We start from the raw sequence: 21,883 nt of genomic DNA, 5'->3' as shown, positions 1-21,883 counted from the left end.
GGGGGGGGGGGGGGGACCAAAATGAGAGAAACAAATCGCCATCTACAGTCTGTTCCATCTGTAGCTCTTTCAGCCAGGGCTGGGGCAAGGGGTGGGCAGGAGGGCCGACTGCCCTGGGCACTGTGGTATCATGTGAGGTGGGGGGGGGGGCACCACAAGGAGGTTGGGTGAAGGGGATATGTGTTGGGAGGGGGAATTGGGGGGGGCAGAGGATAAGAATTGTTCTAGTAGGGAAAATTTGGGGAGGTGTGCTAACAGTAGGGATTTGAGGGTATTTATGTTGGGGGGGGGGGGGGGGGAGAAGATTTGGGGGTTTGTGCTAGAAAAGGTAATATGGTTGCTGGGGGGGGTATTTGCACTAGCAGGGATGATCCTGAAATACTCTGCACTGCTGGAGGACTCTGCTCCTTCCTCTATAACTCTCCTCTCCTGAAATACTCTGCACTGCTGGAGGACTCTGCTCCTCCCTCTATAACTCTCCTCTCCTGAAATACTCTGCTGGAGGACTCTGCTCCTTCCTCTATAACTCTCCTCTCCTGAAATACTCTGCACTGCTGGAGGACTCTGCTCCTCCCTCTATAACTCTCCTCTCCTGAAATACTCTGCTGGAGGACTCTGCTCCTTCCTCTATAACTCTCCTCTCCTGAAATACTCTGCACTGCTGGAGGACTCTGCTCCTCCCTCTATAACTCTCCTCTCCTGAAATACTCTGCTGGAGGACTCTGCTCCTTCCTCTATAACTCTCCTCTCCTGAAATACTCTGCTCTGCCGGAGGACTCTGCTCCTTCCTCTATAACTCTCCTCTCCTGAAATACTCTGCTGGAGGACTCTGCTCCTTCCTCTATAACTCCCCTCTCCTGAAATACTCTGCTGGAGGACTCTGCTCCTCCCTCTATAACTCTCCTGAAATACTCTGCTCAGGGCAAGTGCCAGAAAACCAATATGGCGGCAGGCAATCTGTACCTTTGTGATGGGAGAATGTAATGTACAGATTGGTGGGCGACATGTCATTGCTGATTGAGTTGATAGTTGTATTTTACTTTGAACTCTTTGTGGGAATAGATATAGGGTGCGCGATATACGCCGATACCCGCTTTCCCGCGTCCAGTTTTGAATACTGCGCCGACATATACCGAGCGCAGTACACACGGGTATAGTCGACCAGTCTCTGCTTCTTCCGCGGTCACGTCCTGGACGTACAGGACGTGAGCGCAACAGTTGCCGAGCCTGCCCGAGTGTACTGCGCTCGGTATATGCTGGCGCAGTATTCAAAACTCGGCGCGGGAAACGAGCGGGGAGGACGCGAGGACGCCGCAGAAGGATGCCGGAAACGCCGAAGAAGACACCGGACCCGCCGAAGAAGACACCGGACCAGCCGAAGAGGACACCGGACCCGCAGAAGAGGACACCGGACCCGCCGCAGAAGGACACCGAAGCCGCAGAAGGACACCCGAAGCCGCAGAAGGACACCCGAAGCCGCAGAAGGACACCCGAAGCCGCAGAAGGACGCCGGACCCGCCGAGGCCGCCGATGGACGCCGCGCAAGACACCAAAACTGTAAGTACAAAAATAACTTTTTTCCACAGGATTGGGGGTCACTTTAGGGGTGCGCGGTATACGCGGGAGCGCGTTATACCGCGATAAATACGGTACTTTGCAAGGGGTGGGGTGAGGCAACCAAAACATTAGCACAGAATGTGGCCCAGTTTTCCACCTTTGTCATCTAAAATAACATGGGAGGAGCCAACACTCACCTGCGGTTCCCCGCTGGGTTTCCGGACGCTGATGTGCACCGAGTCTGGATGATGTAAAGGGGAACCCGACGGGTGGAATCCATTAACTGTAAAGGCAAAAAAAACACAAAAAAAAGTCATGTAACAAACCAGTTGAGACCCTACAGGAGCAATCAGGACCCTTCTTACAAGGGCAGCCTATCCAAGTGTTGTTTAAAGGGGTTGTAAAGGTAAAAAAAATATCCCTAAATCGCTTCCTTTACCTTAGTGAAGTCCTCCCTCACTTACCTCATCCTTCCATTTTGCTTTTAAATGTCCTTATTTCTTCTGAGAAATCCTCACTTCCTGTTCTTCTGTCTGTAACTCCACACAGTAATGCAAGGCTTTCTCCCTGGTGTGGAGTGTCAAGCTCGCCCCCTCCCTTGGATGACAGGAGAGTCAGGACGCTCTCTATGTTGCAGATAGAGAAAAGGAGCTGTGTGTTAGTGGGCGTCCTGACTCTCCTGTAGTCCAAGGGAGGGGGCGAGCACGACACTCCACACCAGGGAGAAAGCCTTGCATTACTGTGTGGAGTTACAGACAGAAGAACAGGAAGTGAGGATTTCTCAGAAGAAATAAGGACATTTAAAAGTGTTGGTCTTTAGCAAACACGTGGCCAAAGAAAACATTTACAGGATCTCTTTACTGGAATTTTCAAAGTTTTATCTTCCTAAAGGAAAATATCTCACTCTTCACAATCACGCCTTATTCATGTCGTCGGTTACCTACACTATATTACTGTATTGTCAAAAGTATTGGGACACCTGCCTTTACACACATTGGGCCAGATTCAGAAAGATCAGCGGATCTTTCTGCTGGCGTAACGTATTTCCGATACGTTACGCCGCTGTAACTTTGGGCGCAAGTTCTTGTATTCAGAAAGAACTTGCGCCCTTAGTTACGGCGGCGAAACGTATGTGTTGCGACGTAAGGCCGCCTAATTCAAATGAGGATGTTGGGGGCGTGTTTTATTTAAATTCTACTTGACCCCGCGTTGTTTAAGTTTTTTTTTGAACGGCGCATGCGCCGTCCGTAAAATATCCCAGTGTGCATTGCGCCAAGGTACGCCGCAAGGACGTCATTGGTTTCGATCTGAACGTAAATTACGTCCAGCCCTATTCGCGAACGACTTACGCAAACGACGTAAAAATTTCAAAACTCGGTGCGGGAACGACGGCCATACTTAACATAGGATACGCCGCACATACCCCTCATATAGCAGGGGTAACTTTACGCCGGAAAAAGCCGAACGCAAACGACGTAAACATACGGACGCGCCACCTAGCGGCCAGCCAGAAAATGCAGCCTAAGATCCGACGGTGTAAAACAATTACACCTGTCGGATCTTAGGGATATCTATGCGTAACTGATTCTATGAATGTCTTTATGGACCTTGCTTTGTGCACTGGTCCAAATCATTTGGTGGTGGGGGGGATTATGGTGTGGGGTTGTTTTTCAGGGGTTGGGCTTGGCCCCTTAGTTCCAGTGAAGGGAGCTTTTAAGGCGTCAGCAAACCAAGACATTTTGGACAATTTCATGCTCCCAACTTTGTGGGAGGAGTTTGGGGACGGCCCCTTCCTGTTCCAACATGACTGCACACCGGTGCTCAAAGCAAGGTCCATAAAGACATGGAGGAGCGAGTTTGGGGTGGAGGAACTTGATTGGCCTGCAGAGTTGAAGCTGTTATAGCTGCAAAGGGCGGGGCCAACTCAATATTGAACCCTACAGACTAAGACTGGGATGCCATTAAAGTACATGTGCGTGTGAAGGCAGGTGTCCCAATACTTTTGACAATATAGGGCTAGATTCAGGTAGGGCGACGTAAATTTGTGCGGGCGTAGCGTATGTTATTTACGCTACGCCGCCGCAATTTAGAGAGGCAAGTGCAGTATTCACAAAGCACTTGCTCCATAAGTTGTGGCGGCGTAGCGTAAATCTGCCGGCGTAAGCGCGCCTAATTCAAATTGTCAAGAGGTGGGCGTGTTTTATGTAAACAAAACATCACCCCACGTAAATGACGTTTCTCACGAACGGCGCATGCGCCTTCCATGAACGTATCCCAGTGCGCATGCTCCTAATCACGTCGCAAATAGTCAATGCTTTCGACGTGAACGTAATTTACGCAAAGCCCTATTCGCAAACGATGTAAACGACGCAAAATTCAACGCTGGCCCGACGTCCATACTTAACATTGGCTATGCCTCATATAGCAGGAGTAACGTTACGCCGGAAAAAGCCTTACGCAAACGACGTAAAAAAAATCTGCCGGGCGCACGTACGTTTCTGAATCGGCGTATCCAGCTCATTTGAATATTCTACGCTGAAATCGACGGAAGCGCCACCTAGCGGCCAGCGTAAATATGCACCCTAAGATACGACGGACGCTCCTACGCCGCTCTTATCTTAGCCTAATTTAAGCGTATCTGGTTTCCAGAATACGCTTAAATTTACGGCGGCGTAGATTCAGAGTTACGACGGCGTATCTACTGATACGCCGGCGTAACTGTCGCTGAATCTAGCCCATAGTGTACAATACAAGAAACAAGACTGGAAAAAAAATAATAATTAAGATGATAAAAAGTGGATCTAATCCGCCATATGATCAATACTGATTGGGCAGCCTGTTTAAATTTGCTGTTTTTGCACACACTTTTTTGCGATTTTTTGTTTTTGTTGCTGATTATTGGTTTATTGTATAGATTTAGTGCAGTATAGAAATTTTCTGTATTTGAGACACGTGATCACCTCCTTCTCTACCCTGGCTCCGGTTAGCGAATGATTCCTCTCTGTTCATACCTATGGAAGATAGGACTGAAATGCAAGATGGCACTGCAAGCAATTGGCGCCATTCAAGGCATGGTGGAGTCTGTCGGTAAGAGTCCAAACTCCTGCCATTTTTTTTTTTTTTTACTATAAGAATCCAAAAGAAGCACCTTGCCTCTTCTGCGAAATCCACAGCGTAACGTGTTTCCATGATTACAGGAGGTGATCCCATTATACGCTGCGCAGCAAGAGACGCGCGGCGGTATAAATAAACCACATGACAGCGCCTCTTCATGCTGCATCGATTTCCTTTCCCCCGGCTCTGAAACGCCAAATGCGACGGCAGGGCATCCTTCACCCGCCGACGACTTGCCGTTTCTCCTACCGCCCGCGACACAATTATTTATTTCCAGATACTCCGCAAAAAAAAAAAAACAGACAATTTTTTTTTCAGCGCGGATTATCTCTCGTTCATTTAACAAGTGAAATTCTAAAAAAGAATAAGTCATCGGTTTTCGAAGGGCTTTTAAAGCACGTTCAGTACGGCTCTGTTGCCGTGGCAACTGGCTCCGTGTTTTCCAGGCGGTGCAGTGGGAGACGCTGGAACGCAATGGAAGAGAAATTGAGTGGAATAAAATAGATATTGTACACAAATAGGAAGGGGAGGGCGTTGTGTGTGTTTATGGAGTCGCCGTTCCGCTTTGAATTCGATGATATCAGCCGCGGCTCGCTATCCCGCTTCAGAGACGGGAATGGGAGGGAACAGGCTCTCGCCTCAGGGGTGAAACGTAGAAAAGCTGTGCGGTGTATAGATGATATTATCGGCGTGACGCTAATCTGTGCGCAGGCTGACAGCTGAGATCAAACAGACGGTATATGATATATCGCCGACAGGAGGGGGAGATACGTTCATATTGCTCTCTGTCTGCGCAGATATCACGGGTTTAAAGGGAACCTGTCACCAGAGAAAAAGGCAGGCTGCCATTGGTGACCTACTAGGCCAAATTCTTAGAGGAGATACGACGGCGTATCTCCAGATACGCCGTCGTATCTCTGCGTCCGGCCGGTCGTATCTATGCGCCTGATTCTTAGAATCAGTTACGCATAGATATCTATTAGATCCGACAGGCGTAAGTCTCTTACGCCGTCGGACCGTAACTGCATTTTTACGCTAGCCGCTAGGGGCGTGTACGCTGATTTACGCGTCGAAATATGTAAATCGGCTAGATACGCGAATTCCCGAACGTACGCCCGTCCGACGCAGTAAAGTTACGTTGTTTACGTTAGGCTTTTCCCGGCCTAAAGTTACCCCTGCTATATGAGGCGTAAGTGTGGTGTACCAATGTTAAGTATGGCCGTCGTTCCCGTGAAATTTTTACGTCGTTTGCGTAAGTCGTCCGTGAATGGGGCTGGACGTCATTTACGCACACGTCGAAACCAATACGTCCTTGCGGCGTACTTTGACGCAAAGCACACTGGGATATTCCATGGACGGCGCATGCGCCGTAAGTGCAAAACGTCAATCACGTCGGGTCACAGCACATTAGCATAAAACACGCCCCCCTGTTCAACATTTGAATTAGGCGGGCTTACGCCGGCCGATTTACACTACGCCGCCGCAACTTATGGAGCAAGTGCTTTGAGAATACAGCACTTGCCCGTCTAAGTTGCGGAGGCGTAACGTAAATCGGATACGTTACACCGCCGCAAAAATACGCCGTTCTACGAGAATCTGGGCCTATGTTCTTGCCTGCTGTGTAAATTCTCTAGTTTGGAACACATCCTGCTTCCAGCACCACCCCATTAGGGGGTCCTCGGTATGCCACCCCAAAACCTTCCAGAGGGGTTTCCACTTGAGGGTTGAGGAGGATGGATGGATTGCAGAGTCACACCTGAGATTCAGGGGGCCAGATTCAGATAGATCAGCGGATCTTTAGATCCGCGTAATCTATCTTATTTACGATCCGCCAGCGCAATTTTTTGAGGTAAGTGCTGTATTCAGAAAGCACTTACCTCGAAACTTGCGCCGGCGGATCGTAACTCCCCCGGCGGAATTCAAATTCCGCGGCTAGGGGGGAGTGTATTATTTAAATCAGGCGCATCCTCGCGCTGATCGTACTGCGCCTGACGCGATTTTTCCCAGTGCGCATGCTCCAAATGACGTCGCTAGGACGTCATTAGTTTCGGCGTGAACGTGAATTACATCCATCCGTATTCGCGACCGACTTACGCAAACGACGTAAAAATTCAAAACTCGGCGCGGGAACGACGGCCATACTTAACATTGGATACGCCGCATATAGCAGGGGTGAGTATACGCCGGAAAAAGCCGAACGCAAACGACGTAAAAAAAAAAAGCGACGGGCGGGCGTTCGTTTTTGAATCGGCGGAAATCGGAATTTGCATATTCGTCGCGTAAAAAACCGAAGCGTCACCTAGCCGCGGGCGGGAGATTGCAGCCCAAGATCCGACGGTGTAAGGTCTCGTACAGACGAGAGGATATCCGCAGGAAACGGTCCGCCGGACCGTTTCAAGCGGACATTTCTCCTCCGGATTTTGATCCGATGGCTTGTACACACCATCAGATCAAAATCCCTGCGGAAAACATCTGCGGTCACGTGCCGCGATGATGCCTGAGAGTAGGGTAGGCAGGGCCGTCTTTAAGGCAGGGCAAAAGGGGAAGCTGCCCTGGGCCCTGTCATTGTTGTGGGGCCCAAAGCAGCTGCCTCATACTTGCCAACTATCCCAGTTTAAACCAGAGAGTCAGGGAGGGTGGAAGGTTCACAGAGGCCAACCAGAGAGTTGTGGAGGATGGAAGGTTCGAGGAGTGCCTCACCTGCAGGAAGTGACGTCTTTTTCACTAGTGGGCTCTTCAGGCTGACAGGTGAGCTGTTTGGTCTCTCCCACGTAGTTTCTTTAAAATAAAAACATAAAAAAAGATTCAAATTAGACATTTTTCACTTATAGGCATTCACAAAGCAAATCAACACATCGGCCCAGATTCACAGAGATCGGCGTATCTCTGCGGCGGCGTAACACATCTCATTTCCTTTACGCCGCCGCAAGTTTTACAGGCGAGTGCTTTATTCACAAAGAACTTGCCTGTAAAGTTGCAGCGGCGTAGCGTAAATCACCCGGCGCAAGCCCGCCTAATTCAAATTAGGCGGGTAGGGGGCGTGTAGTATTTAAATTAAGCGCGTTCCCGCGCCGAACGTACTGCGCATGCGCCGTCCGAAGAATATCCCAGGGTGCATTGCTCCAAATGACGTCGCAAGGACGTCATTGGTTTTTGACGTGAACGTAAATGGCGTCCAGCCCCTATTCACGGACGACTTACGCAAACAACGTACATTTTTAAATTGCGACGCGGGAATGCCGGCCATACTTAACATTGGTTGCCCCTCATATAGCAGGGGCAACTTTACGCCGGGAAAAACCTAACGTAAACGTCGTAACTTCACTGCGTCGGCCGCGCGTACAATCGGGAATTCGCGTATCTAGCTAATTTGCATACTCGACGGGGAAAACGACGGAGGCGACACCTAGTGGGCGAAAAAAATATTGCATTTAAGATCCGACGGCGTAAGAGCCTTACGCCTGTCGGATCTAATGGATAGCTATGCGTAACCGATTCTAAGAATCAGTCACATAGATACGACGGCCCAGATTAGGACTTACGACGGCGTACATGGCGCTGCGCCGTCGTAAGCCCTTTGAGAATCTGGGCCTTAATTCCTAAATTGTCTGGACACATCCCACAGTCACACATAATATATCACTACTAATTTGATGGTGATCTTTGATGCTCATTATCTGCACTTCGCAACTCAAGATCATTCAAGATCGATCGCAGATTGGCAACATCAAGCCCACCAATGACATCAGTAGAAACTAACCAACTGCAAAGTGACGCGATTATTCACCAGTCAATCAATCCCACCTGTAGGAATCAATTATGAAGAAAAATTAATCCTGTTTACACCTGGTTGGTTCTTTTTTACTTTTGCTAATACATGTTTAATTATCAGTCCAGACAGGAGAGATCAGGAGAGATCGGGAGAGATCGGGAGAGATCGGGAGAGACCGGGAGAGACCGGGAGAGATCGGGAGAGACCGGGAGAGATCGGGAGAGATCGGGAGAGATCGGGAGAGATCAGGAGAGATCGGGAGAGATCGGGAGAGATCAGGAGAGATCGGGTCTCTATGACCTGATCCCAGTTTGTCACATCTGAAGGCTGCATCATTTTCACTTTATTTTCAACCCTCAGGTGAAAAAAAGGCTCATCTGACTGATTGGAAATCGATTCCACAGCAGGTGGGGCGCCAGAATCTTTATTCACAAACACTGAGCGCTCATCAAACATTTCCTCTGCAGACGCAGAAGACATATTATGGATTTCCAGGAGCATTCAGCTGAAAGGACAGAACAAGGTTCAACGTCAACGTCTGATCACATCAATCTCAAGACAGATTCAGGATGACCAGATAGAACATTCCGAACTCCAAATCCGGCCAAGCTCCACTGCTCTCTTCCCTCCCCAGTGTCCTCCTTTCCTCTCCAAGTATCCCTCGTTCTCCCTCAATGTCCCCCCCTTACCTATCCAAGTATTCTTCTTCCTCGCCCAGGTATCCCTCTTTCTCCCTCAATGTCCCGACTCCCCCTTACCTATCCAAGTATTCTTCTTCCTCGCCCAGGTATCCCTCTTTCTCCCTCAATGTCCCCTTACCTATCCAAGTATTCTTCTTCCTTGCCCAGGTATCCCTCTTTCTCCCTCAATGTCCCCCTTACCTATCCAAGTATTCTTCCTCGCCCAGGTATCCCTCTTTCTCCCTCAATGTCCCGACTCCCCCTTACCTATCCAAGTATTCTTCTTCCTCGCCCAGGTATCCCTCTTTCTCCCTCAATGTCCCAACTCCCCCTTACCTATCCAAGTATTCTTCTTCCTCGCCCAGGTATCCCTCTTTCTCCCTCAATGTCCCCCTTACCTATCCAAGTATTCTTCTTCCTCGCCCAGGTATCCCTCTTTCTCCCTCAATGTCCCCCTTACCTATCCAAGTATTCTTCTTCCTCGCCCAAGTATCCCTCTTTCTCCCTCAATGTCCCCCTTACCTATCCAAGTATTCTTCTTCCTCGCCCAGGTATCCCTCTTTCTCCCTCAATGTCCCGACTCCCCCTTACCTATCCAAGTATTCTTCTTCCTTGCCCAGGTATCCCTCTTTCTCCCTCAATGTCCCGACTCCCCCTTACCTATCCAAGTATTCTTCTTCCTTGCCCAGGTATCCCTCTTTCTCCCTCAATGTCCCGACTCCCCCTTACCTATCCAAGTATTCTTCTTCCTCGCCCAGGTATCCCTCTTTCTCCCTCAATGTCCCCCTTACCTATCCAAGTATTCTTCTTCCTTGCCCAGGTATCCCTCTTTCTCCCTCAATGTCCCCCTTACCTATCCAAGTATTCTTCTTCCTTGCCCAGGTATCCCTCTTTCTCCCTCAATGTCCCCCTTACCTATCCAAGTATTCTTCTTCCTCGCCCAAGTATCCCTCTTTCTCCCTCAATGTCCGCCTTACCAATGCAAGTATTCTTCTTCCTCGCCCAGGTATCCCTCTCCCCTTTCCAAGTATCCCCCTTCTTTCCTCGGGTATCTGTCTTACCTCTCCAGCATCCTCCTTTCCTCTTCATGTATCCTTCTAACTCTAAGTATTCCTCTTCTCTATCCAAGCATCCTTCTTCCTGCCCTCATGACCTCCCACAACCTTCATACAGACCTTACACAGCCCTCAGGACCGCACACAACCTTCATACAGACCTTACACAGCCCTCAGGACCGCACACAACCTTCATACAGACCTTGCTGAGACCTCACACAGTCCTCATGAACTCACACAACCTTTATACTGCCCTCACACAGATCTTACACAGCCCTCATGACCTCACACAACCTTCTTACAGACCTCACACAGCCCTTGCACCGCCCTTCACACAGACCTTACACTGCCCTAACCCAACCTTCATATAGACCTCACACAGACCTTGCACCGCCCTCACACAGACCTTGCACCGCCCTCACACAGACCTTACACAGCCCTCACACAGTCCTAACCCAACCTTCATATAGACCTCACACAGACCTTGCACCACCCTCACACAGACCTTACACAGCCCTCACACAGACCTTACACAGCCCTCACACAGACCTTACACAGACCTCACACAGCCCTTACACAGCCCTCACACAGACCTTACACAGACCTTGCACCGCCCTCACACAGACCTTATACAGCCCTCACCAGACCTTACACGGCCCTAACCCAACCTTCATATAGACCTCACACAGCCCTTGCACCGCGCTTCACACAGACCTTGCACCGCCCTCACACAGACCTTACACAGCCCTCACACAGTCCTAACCCAACCTTCATATAGACCTCACACAGACCTTGCACCACCCTCACACAGCCCTCACAGAGACCTTACACAGACCTTACACAGCCCTCACACAGACCTTACACAGCCCTCACACAGACCTTACACAGACCTCACACAGACCTTACACAGCCCTCACACAGCCCTCACACAGACCTCACACAGACCTCACACAGACCTTACACAGACCTCACACAGACCTTGCACCGCCCTCACACAGACCTTATACAGCCCTCACCAGACCTTACACGGCCCTAACCCAACCTTCATATAGACCTCACACAGACCTTGCACCGCCCTCACACAGACCTTACACAGCCCTCACACAGACCTTACACAGCCCTCACACAGACCTCACACAGCCCTCACACAGACCTTACACAGCCCTAACACAGCCCTAACACAGACCTTACACAGCCCTCACACAGACCTTACACAGCCCTCACACAGACCTTACACAGCCCTCACACAGACCTTGCACCGCCCTCACATAGACCTTGCACCGCCCTAACCCAACCTTCATACAGACCTTGCACAGCCCTCACACGGACCTTGCACCGCCCTAACCCAACCTTCATACAGACCTTGCACAGCCCTCACACAGACCTTGCACCTCCCTAACCCAACCTTCATACAGACCTTGCACAGCCCTCACACAGACCTTTACGCAGCCTTCATGACCTCACAAAGACCTTACAGATCCTTCACATAACCCTTATACGACCTTCACATAGCCCTCTTCCAGACCCCACACAGACCTTACACAGCCCTCATGACCTCACATAGACCTTACAGGTCCCTCACACAACCTTCACATAGCGCTCTCACACAGACCTCGCACAGCCTTCAGCTCTCTTAAGTACATTAAGGAGCTGAGGACTATAAATCAGGAACTGATAGACAGAGGAACTGGAAAGAGCTTGATTCTTTCTTGGAGAACTCTCTCTTTGTTTTTTTCATGGCAATCCTTCCATCAATATAAACAAAGCATTGACACGCCGCCTTCATATCCTGTTTAGACATAAATCAATAATGTTGTTTTGATGCGACTCTCCCTTTCACACAAAAAATGAGATAAGCTTGTTGATCTGCCGCTTATGGATCCTTTGTGCCGAAATGTGATAACAGAGCAAAAAAAAAAAAAATATTCTAGTCTCAAAAACAATGACTCTTGAGGCATTTGGAAGCCGATTAGTATATGCGCTTAACAGCTACTGTCACTGCCTAACGCAAGTGCGAGAATTTATTAATCCCGTATGTGCCCCCCCCCCCCCCCCCCCCAGCCCAGGTTCCTTGGAGCGTGAAAGTGATAAATGGGTTTTATTAGCGCTGAAATCACACTGATGTTTGCTTTTATTTAACACATAAGACTGCAAAAGCCAAATGTTTGCTTCAAGATGAAACGTCTGGCTGTTTACCGCCGTCCGGAACGCGGCCAGGGCATACCGCTGCTTATTTACAGAGTGCGTGCTTTTATTTTCTTAGTACTCCACAGCAAATATTTATTTCGTTTTCTGATAACATAAAAAAAAAAAAAACAGCTATGTGAAGCTTCGGGAATGGAAAGTAAAAGGTACCCACATCGCCCAGCAGGGGGGGATATAGTAGGCGATGGGCCTGCAGGGTTGGCCCAGGCCCCGAAATGCTGTTGGCCCCAATTACATTTTGACTTGTTGCAGCACAAAGTGAAATGAACACTTCTAAGTGATTGATCGTTCTGAGCTTTTCAGCTCAATACACAGAAGCCTGGGCTTATGCCACCGTACACAGGACCGGAAGTTTTCGTCGGAAAAAACCTTGGGTGGCTTTCCCGATGGAATTCCGCTCAAGCTTGGCTTGCATACACACAGTCACACAAAAATGATCTGAACTTTCGTCCGTCAAGAACGCGGTGACGTACAACATTACGACGAGCCGAGAAAACGAAGTTCAATGCTTCTGAGCATGTGTCGAATTGTTTCCGAGCATGCATTGAATTGTTTCCGAGAATTGCTACAGATGACCGGATTTTCGATTTTTTTCCGTCTGAAAATTTGAGAACCAGCACTCTATCTTTTGCTGGGGGAAATTCTGACAGCAGGGCCGGACTTACCATTGGGCTTGACTGGGCTCAAGCCCATGGGCCCAACCCAATAAGGGGCCCCGGGAGGAGGAAGCAGGAAGAGCCATGCCGCTGCTGATGAAGGGGTAAGAAGTCCCCTTCCCCCCCCCCCCGCTCAACAACTACGATCGGTGGCCCCCCCTCAACAACTTTGATCAATCCGTGACCCCCCCCCCCCCTGCTCAACAACTCCGATCGGCGGTCCCCCACCGTGCAACAACTTTGGTCAACTCCGATCGGTGGCCCCCCCGCTCAACAACTTCGATCAGCGGCGGATCTCGGTGGATCCCCCCTGCTTCTCGGCTCCAGGGGGCCCCTCAATCAACACTCAAGCCCCCTTGTGCATATTTTTAGGTTTGTGAACTTTTAAATTTTTCTCTTCTTAGCCATGAATGTGGTTGTGGGCCGTCAATCTAAACCAGTGATCTTTAAATTTCTATCCGGGGTTCAGGTGTGGCTCTTTGTTTTTAAAATCAAATCTGGGGACATATTTTTTTTATCATTAATGGCGGGAATCAGCGCTTCCCTGCCCATCGCCGCCACCACCCGCCTCACAGCCTGTCAAGTCTTACTCTCCGGGCCCCAGCTACTACTGGGTGGGGAACGGAGGAAGATCACTCCGCCAGCAAAGGCAAGAAGATAAGTAGGCAGGCGGCTTGCCGGGCTTAAGCCAAGAACATGCAAGCGGAGCGGAATCGGCTTGCACCCGAAAATGAAGAAATATTCCCTCCGCTCCGACCAGCACATGATCATCAGAAAAAGGCACAGATAATGGAAAAAAATACACCCCCCTAAGCTAGTAGGAGCGACGCAACGGGGGTTTGTAATTCATATATTCTTTTTTTAATTCTGCACTGACTGTCTTTGAAATTGCCCCAGCCCCTGTTCAAATCCAATCCAGGGACAAAACCAGGGACAGACTTGATCCTGGGACAGTGTCCTCAATCCGGGAACCGTGATGTCTGGTCACCCTATCTTTGTTTGTCTTTGTCCGTCCCTCGGTTCACTATCTCTCCAGCTGACACCAATGATGGGACACCATTCCTCTCACTGACAGCATCAATGGGACACTATTCCTCCAACTGACCACAGTCCGGCCCGCCCAAAGCCCGAAGGACAGTAAACTGGACCTTTGCTTAGAGAGTTTGGAGATCCCTGATCTAAACTAAAAAAAAAAAAAGGAACCATCAAGGACCATCAGGGTAAACATCATTCAGTTTCAAGAATTCCTTGCTGGTATTGACAAATGTTTCAACACTGGACATTCAGCGCTAATTCCAGTTCTTAAGGAAGTATACAATTCTTGCAAAGTGGGTTTAAATCTTCACATGTGTCGTTCAAGTTCATAAGGCCTGACAGATACTCAATGTAATTGTCCAACCAGGCGAACCACGCTGGAGGACTTTATATCAAAATGAATTAACGTACATCAACGAAATGTCAAGATGGCGTTCATTACATAGAGTTTCAAGGAACAGAGGTTAGAAAAAAAAAAAAGAAATAGTTTCACTGTTACTCTGAGTTATGGGCCCTAATTCTACAACAAAGTGGATTTCATTCAAAAACGAGGTTGTCATTACAGAGGGACTGCGGAGAGATAATTGGCCTTGTTCTCGACTGTGCCGCAAAGTCTGATAAGATGAAACGTGCACAATGCAAGTAGGAGCCAATCGCAGGTTTTAATCAGCTGGAGCTAATCAGCAGCGGCTAACGAGCACAAGTTTAATCGCTCTCAACATTCCTTCACAGGTGCAAAACGCAGTTGGAAGCAATTACTCATTTCCTCCTCCGAGATGCAGTTTGGAAATTTATGTATTCAACGGTTGCAGCATAAAATCAATGTTTATTGGAGGAAGATTATGATATGGAGAAGAACACTATCGGAGTATATGGTTTAACTCCTTCGGACTGAAGTAGGTCTTCAGAAAATATTTGATGTACCCTTAAGAAGATGTCAACTGGTCATAAACAAAGAAGGGAACTAACTACTTCCACCAATAGGGGACTTTAAATGCTCCGTATATATATTGGCGCCCCATGTGGGGAACCTTTAAAGTCCCCCATTGGTGGAACTAGTTAGTGCCTTTCTATGTTTTGGATAGTTGTTTTGGGAATTGTAACTGAACAAGTTCGTTCCTCAAAGGATGATTGTTTCATTTTTAATGCCAACTGATCAAATATCAGCTCTAAGCTTTAACCTAGTGTATTTCAGGCACATTGGCTTTGTTGGTGTTGGGACTTGTCTAGACTCAACTTAACTCTTTTCCTAAGTGTTACCTGACCAGAGGTGGCAGTTCCCCTCAAGGAGATGTCAACTGGTCAAAAACATAGAAGGGGACTATCTAGCTCTACCAACAGGGGACTTCAAAGGCTCCTTATCGGAGGCACCAACAATATTGGTGCCTAAGGTGCGGAACCTTTAAAGTCCCCCATTGGTTGAACTAGTTCGTGCCTTTCTATGTTTTGGATAGTTGTTTTGAGATTTGGAACTGAACAAGTTGTTTCCTCAAAGGATGATTGGTTGTTTCATTTTTAATGCCAACTGGTCACATACCAGCTCTAAGCTTTAACCTAGTGTATTTTAGGCACACTGGCTTTGTGGGCACTGGGATTTGTCTAGACCCAACTTAACTCTTTTCCTAAGTGTTACCTAACCAGAGGTGGCAGTTCCCCTCAAGGAGATGTCAACTGGTCAAAAACATAGAAGGGGACTATCTAGTTCTACCAACAGGGGACTTCAAAGGCTCCTTATCGGAGGCACCAACAATATTGGTGCCTTAGGTGCGGAACCTTTAAAGTCCCCCATTGGTTGAACTAGTTAGTGCCTTTCTATGTTTTGGATAGTTGTTTTGGGATTTGGAACTGAACAAGTTCATTCCTCAAAGGATGATTGGTTGTTTCATTTTTAATGCCAAGTGGTCAAATATCAGCTCTAAGCTTTAACCTAGTGTATTTCAGGCACATTGGCTTTGTTGGTGCCGGTGATCTGCCGTGCTGGTTCCAGCTATCGTGGAAGTTCCAGCGCATGCGCAAGCTGATGTGCTGAGATGGTTCCAGCTATCGGGAAAGTTCCTTCAAGGACTGCACAGGGGCAAACTTGCTGACGGAAATCCCCGAACCGCGGCCGGCATCCAGGGCGGCGTGGATTTCGAGGTAAGTGGCCAGTCGGCCTCACGTCCTCGATGCGCTCGGACGGCTCGCTCCGCTCGCTCGGCCTCCTGGCTCTTTTTTTAACATCCTCCAATCCACGGGGATGTTAAAGAATGAGCCTGGATGCCGGGCGAGGTTCGGAGATTTCCGTCGGGAAGTTTGCGCCTGCGCAGTCCTTGAAGGAACTTCCCCGTTAGGGGAACATTGAGGACAAGTCACCGGGACTTGCCTAGACTCAACTTAACTATTTTCCTAAGTGTTACCTGACCAGAGGTGGCAGTTCCCTTCAAGTAGATGTCAACTGGTCAAAAACATAGAAGGGGACTATCTAGTTCCACACAGATAAAACTGCTGCCAAGGTAGAAAAGCAGCTTCGGTGGTGAGCTGGAGGACCACCAGATGGCAGATGTGATTGGCCAAAAGGAAAGCCTCACAGATCCCAAACCACTTTGTGAACGAGAGAGTACAAAGTTCACCGTGATCATCCTCCAATTACCGAACACACCGAGGCGAATGAGAAAAAAAAACCTGTTTAAATAATTCTCCAGGAATAATAATTATTAAGACGATGAAATTACAGAGAATCTCTTCTCTCAGATCCCGAAGAGCAATGTCTTCTAATTGACTCCACCGTCCCAATGAAATAAATTGCTAATTATTGTTCTCATGAAAATGACTCGTTTCCTTCCCGTCTACCTTGGCAGAATTAGAGGATTCATTAAAATCTGAAGAACCTGTTTAATTTCTTCCTGCATGCTGTATAGGGAAGGGGGGGGGGGGTTATAGAAAGGAAGCTGCTTGGGTGAGAGAAGGGAATTCCTCCCAGGAGAGAAAATCTTACAAAATAAAAGGAAATATATTTATTCAATTACATTTTCTAATTCCCACTCAACTCACCAAAATGTCACCACCAATGTACAACAGACCAGCACTGCTTCTCAAGGATCAACCCACCAAGTCCAATAATGGTGTAAGACAGGGGTGGCCAACCAGTGGCCTGCGGAGCCCTCTGATGTGGCCCACGACCTCCTGCTCTGGTATGGTGGGTTGGCAAACCCAGATCGCAGGTTGCCACACTGCCATACCACATCAGTGTTGTGAATGAAGCTGGTGGTAGAGGAAGAAAACAGCCCCATAAGCCAATGCGTCCTCTACAGCGCCGGCTTTTGCCACAGGCGGAGTCTATGGCAAAGTTCAGTTAACCCTCAGGATAGACACAGGTGCCCTACGCTGCACCCGCGGTGTGGGTAAACCACAGAACATCAGTGTGAAAGCAGTTTTAGGCCCTTTTCACACGATCAGCCCGACCAAATGGGACCCTCAATTAACCTCTATAGAGAGACTATAGAGAGACTATAGAGAGACAGATGTCTGTTTACCCCCTGCCTACCTCCAATCCGAAAAACAGAAGGGAACTTGTTCCCTTTCATCTGGGCGGATCGGAGGGCATATAGAGTAGCCGTGACCTGTCATCCACCCGCTCCGCCCATTGTGGCCCTCGACTAGTTACCAAGGGCCATATTCTCAGAAGAGTTACGACGGAGTATCTCAGGATACTCCGTCGTATCTCTGATTCTGAGACCGGGTATCTATGCGAGTGATTCCTAGAATCATTTTCGCATGGATACGCTGAAGAAAAGTCACTTACACTGTCGGATCTTAAATGTAATTTTTCCGCCGGCCGCTAGGTGGCGTTTACGTTCAGGTCTCATTTGTTTATGCAAATGAGCCTGATTTGCCGATTCCCGAACGAATTTGCGTCGCGTAACCGTCGCTTAAGTCGTTTCCGTAAGCATAAACTTACCCCTGCTATATGAGGGGTAAGTTTACGCAAGTCCGACTTATGCCATGTTAAGTATGGCGTCGGGTCCGCGTCGTCTTTTTCCGTCGGTTACGTGGTTTTCCTAAGTCGTTCTTGAATACGACTTTAAGTCAATGACGCTCACGTCGGCGTCATTGACGTTTTCCGCCGAGAACTGGAGCATGCGCACTGGCCTATTTTTAGCCAGGCGCATGCGCAGTTCGAACGAAACGGGGGCGCGCTTAATTTAAACACAAGCCGCCCCCTTTGAAATACGCAGGGCCAATTACACTACGCCGTCGCAAACTACGGAGCAAGTGCTTGAGGAATACGGCACTTGCTCCAGTAAGTTGCGGCGGCGTAGTGTAAATGGCTTACGCTACGCCAGCCGCAAATCTATGAGAATATGGCCCCAAGTTGCTTAAGTGGCCCTCGCTCTTCAAAAGGTTGGGCACCCCTGGTGTAAGATCTTCACCCCTTCATGACCCAGAGGACACTGATACCTAGATATCCTGTCCAAATTTAGCACCATCAGGCTAACTGTTTTGGCGCTCCACTCTCAGTTATTTTTTGGTGTGCAGGGAATTGTAAGAAAATGATATAAAGACAGACTTGGGGTAGATATATTAGCAGTACACACACTGCATCTAATGGTTCTGTAATGAATAAAAAAAAAATAAAGTGTTTTAATCTTTATGCGGAGTTCTTCCATATAAAGATTGTTCTGTAACATCAAACATTGTTATAGATGGAAGTCGCCGCACATTAAGCGCCCTTTACTCACTGCTGTTGCATTTAAAGCAATAGTGGAGAGAGTGGCGCCATCTGCAGGCTGTCAGACTCTCCAGCAGTTTGGGAAGAATTGGGGAAGAGTCTCCGGATATTAGAAGGCCCCTTTAATAGGGCGAGGAGGAGGCCGCTGTCAGCTGCGTGTTGCGTTCAGCTTGTTTCACAGCTGGGAACGTTCTTTCCTTCCATCGCCATGTGAACTCGCACAACCTCTGAATCACACTTACTGCCTGTTTATGAATGGAGCTCAGAGCCCAAACCACAAAAATACACTCAGCACTTCCCCGCATTCCTCTACACAACACCAAACAAAAGACACATGTGTCACCCGCTCACAGGAGAGACGCCGGCGGGCAGGGGCGACACTTCCCCGAAAACGGTGAAGGGGCACCGAGGAGGATATTACAGGGGGGTGAAAAGGAGGGAAGAATAGAAATGAAGAGAAAGAGAAGAAGGAAAGAAGAAAGGAAGAAGGGAAGGAACAAGAGAGGAAAGAAAAGAAGGAGGGAAGGAAACAGGGACGGAATGAAAGAATACAAAGGATTGAAGGAAGGAAAGAAGGGAGGGGAAGGAATAAGAGAAGGATGGGAGAGAGAAAAGAGAGGGAAGGAGAGAAGGAAGGGGGAAGGAGAGGAAAGGGAATGGAGAAGAAGAAGGAGAGAGAAAAGAGAGGGAAGGAGAGAAGGAAGGGGGAAGGAGAGGAAAGGGAATGGAGAAGAAGAAGGAGAAAGAAGAAGAAGAGGAAGAAGAAGAAGAAGAAGAGGAAGAAGAAGAAGAAGAAGAGGAAGAAGAAGAAGAAGAAAGAAAGAAAGAAAGAAAGAAAGAAAGAAAGAAAGAAAGAAAGAAAGAAAGAAAGAAAGGAAGGAAGGAAGGAAGGAAAAAGAAGAAGAAGAAGAAGAAGAAGAAGAAGAAGAAGAAGAAGAAGAAGAAGAAGAAGATGATGATGATGATGCATAAGAAGAAGGAGAATAGAGAGAAGAGAAAGAAGAAGAGAGAAAAAAGAAAAAAAGAAGAGAGAGAAGAGAAAGAAGAAGACGAGAGAAGAGTAGAGAGGAGAAGAGGAGAACAGGAGAGATAAGAGAGGGGAGAGGGAAAGAGGAGAGGGGAGAGGTGAAGAGGGGAGAGGGGAAGAGGGAAGAGGGGAAGAGGGGAAGAGGAGAGGGGAAGAGGAGAGGGAAGATCAGAGGGGAGAGGGAGATGGGAAGAGGAGAGGGGAGATGGGGAAAAGGAGGGGGAGAGGGGGAAAGGAGGGGAGATAAGAGAGAGGGGAAGAGGAGAGAGAGGGGAGACGGTAGAGGGTAAGAGGAGAGGGGAAGAGGAGAGGGGAAAAGGAGGGGGGAGAGGGCAGAGGGGAGGAGAAGAGAGGGGAAAAGAGGAAAGGGAAGAGGGGGAAGAGAAGGGGGGAGAGGAGGGGGAAGAGGAGAGGAGAAGAAGAGAGAGAAGATGCAGCAGAAGAAGAAAAAGAAGAAGAAGAATGAAGACGAAGAAGAAGAAGATGCAGCAGAAGAATAAGAAGATGCAGCTGAAGAAGAAGAAGAAGAAAAAGATGAGAGAAGAGGAGAGAGGAGAAAAGGAGAGAGGGGAAAGGGGAGGAGGAGAGGGCAAGAGGAGAGGGGAGAGGAGAAGAGGGGGAGAGGGTAGAGGAGAAGAGGGGAGAGGGGGAGAGGGGAAGATAAGAGGGCAGAGGTAAGAGGAGAGGGGAAGCGGAGAGGGGAGATGGGACAAGGAGGGGAGAGAGGGGAAAAGGAGAGGAGAGAGGGTAAAAGGAGGGGAGAGAGGGGAAAAGGAGAGGGGAAAAGGAGGGGGGAGAGGGGAAAAGGAGGGGGAGAGGGGAAGAGAAGAGAGGAGATAAGAGAGGGGAGAAGAGGAGAGAGAGGGGAGATGGTAGAGGGTAAGAGGAGAGGTAAGAGGGGAAAAGGAGGGGGGAGAGGGCAGAGGAGAAGAGAAGAGAGCGGAGGAGAAGAGAGGGGAGAGGAGAAGAGGGGAGAGGGGAAGAGGAAGGGGAGAGGGGAAGAGGAAGGGGAGAGGGGAAGATAAGAGGGGAAGAGGAGAGGGGAGATGGGAAAAGGAGGGGAGAGATGGGAAAAGGAGGGGAGAGAGGGGAAGAGAAGAGAGGAGATAATAGAGGGGAGAAGAGGAGAGAGAGGGGAGATGGTAGAGGGTAAGAGGAGAGGTGAGAGGGGAAGAGGAGAGGGGAAGAGGAGAGGGGAAAAGGAGGGGGGAGAGGGCAGAGGGGAAGAGAAGCGAGCGGAGGAGAGGAGAGGGAAGAGAGGGGAGAAGAGGAGAGAGAAGAGGGGAAGAGGAGGGGGAGGGGGGAAGAGGGGAGGGGAAAGGGGAAAGGAGAGGGGAAGAGGAGAGGGGAAGAGGAGGGGGGAAGAGGAGGGGGAGGGGGGAGAGGAGAGGGGAGAGGAGAGGGGAAGAGAAGGGGGGAGAGGGGAGAGGGAAGGTAGGGGAGAAGAGGAGAGAGAAGAGAGAAGAGGGGAGAGGGGAAGTGGAGGGGGAGGGGGGAAGAGGAGAGGGGAAGAGGAGAAGGGGAGAGGGAAGGGAGAAGAGAGGAGAAGAAAAAAGAAAAGAGAGGAGAAGAAAAAAGAGAAGAAAAGAAAAGAGAAGGTAAGGGAAGGAAAATCTATAATTGGTTCCTTTTCCAGGAAGGATTAGATGGACATCGGACTTCTTATAGTGAAATGGAGACAGATATATTCCCAGCATGTACTGACATTGAATCAGGCACTACAGACAGTCCTTCTTTCAGCTGCTCTGATGAACACGATGGATGTCCTTTATTACGGGACAAACACCGGCTATTCTTGTTCTTTAATTGGCACCCTGCTGGCAGTCCGGCAGGGAGCTCCGGAGTTCCTTGTACTTCCCAGGAAGGGCCCCATCTGCATCTCTCTGTGAACTGGAGACGCCCCAATCCAGCTGTTGGACATCAGCTGCTGGGCGGACATTGGCGGAGATCTTCGTGCTGCGCAGAGACGCCCACCCACACCGGGACACGGCACAGACACAGGACCAGAGGCAGTCATTGTGAGATATATATATGTATATACACACACACGCACGTTAGATTAAAGATAAGCATT

The 21,883-nt window shown here is 49.0% G+C and overlaps 1 protein-coding gene across 2 annotated transcripts in view; it reads right to left on the bottom strand.

The window, feature by feature from the left end:
* Window positions 1–21,883, bottom strand: part of GAS7 (growth arrest specific 7) — a 180,679-nt gene that overhangs the window by 44,579 nt on the left and 114,217 nt on the right. For both annotated transcript variants that reach the window (XM_040330877.1, XM_040330878.1), the window contains exons 3-4: window positions 7,372–7,449; window positions 1,755–1,840 (exon numbers count right to left, since the gene is read on the bottom strand). In XM_040330877.1, the coding sequence (XP_040186811.1) occupies window positions 1,755–1,840; window positions 7,372–7,449 (164 nt within the window). The remainder of the gene's footprint in view (window positions 1–1,754; window positions 1,841–7,371; window positions 7,450–21,883) is intronic.

The sequence above is a fragment of the Rana temporaria genome, chromosome 12 (genome assembly GCF_905171775.1).
Source record: "Rana temporaria chromosome 12, aRanTem1.1, whole genome shotgun sequence".
Lineage (NCBI taxonomy): Eukaryota > Metazoa > Chordata > Amphibia > Anura > Ranidae > Rana > Rana temporaria.
Note: the sequence above shows the minus strand (reverse complement) of the source record. Positions and strands in the feature narration are given on the sequence as shown.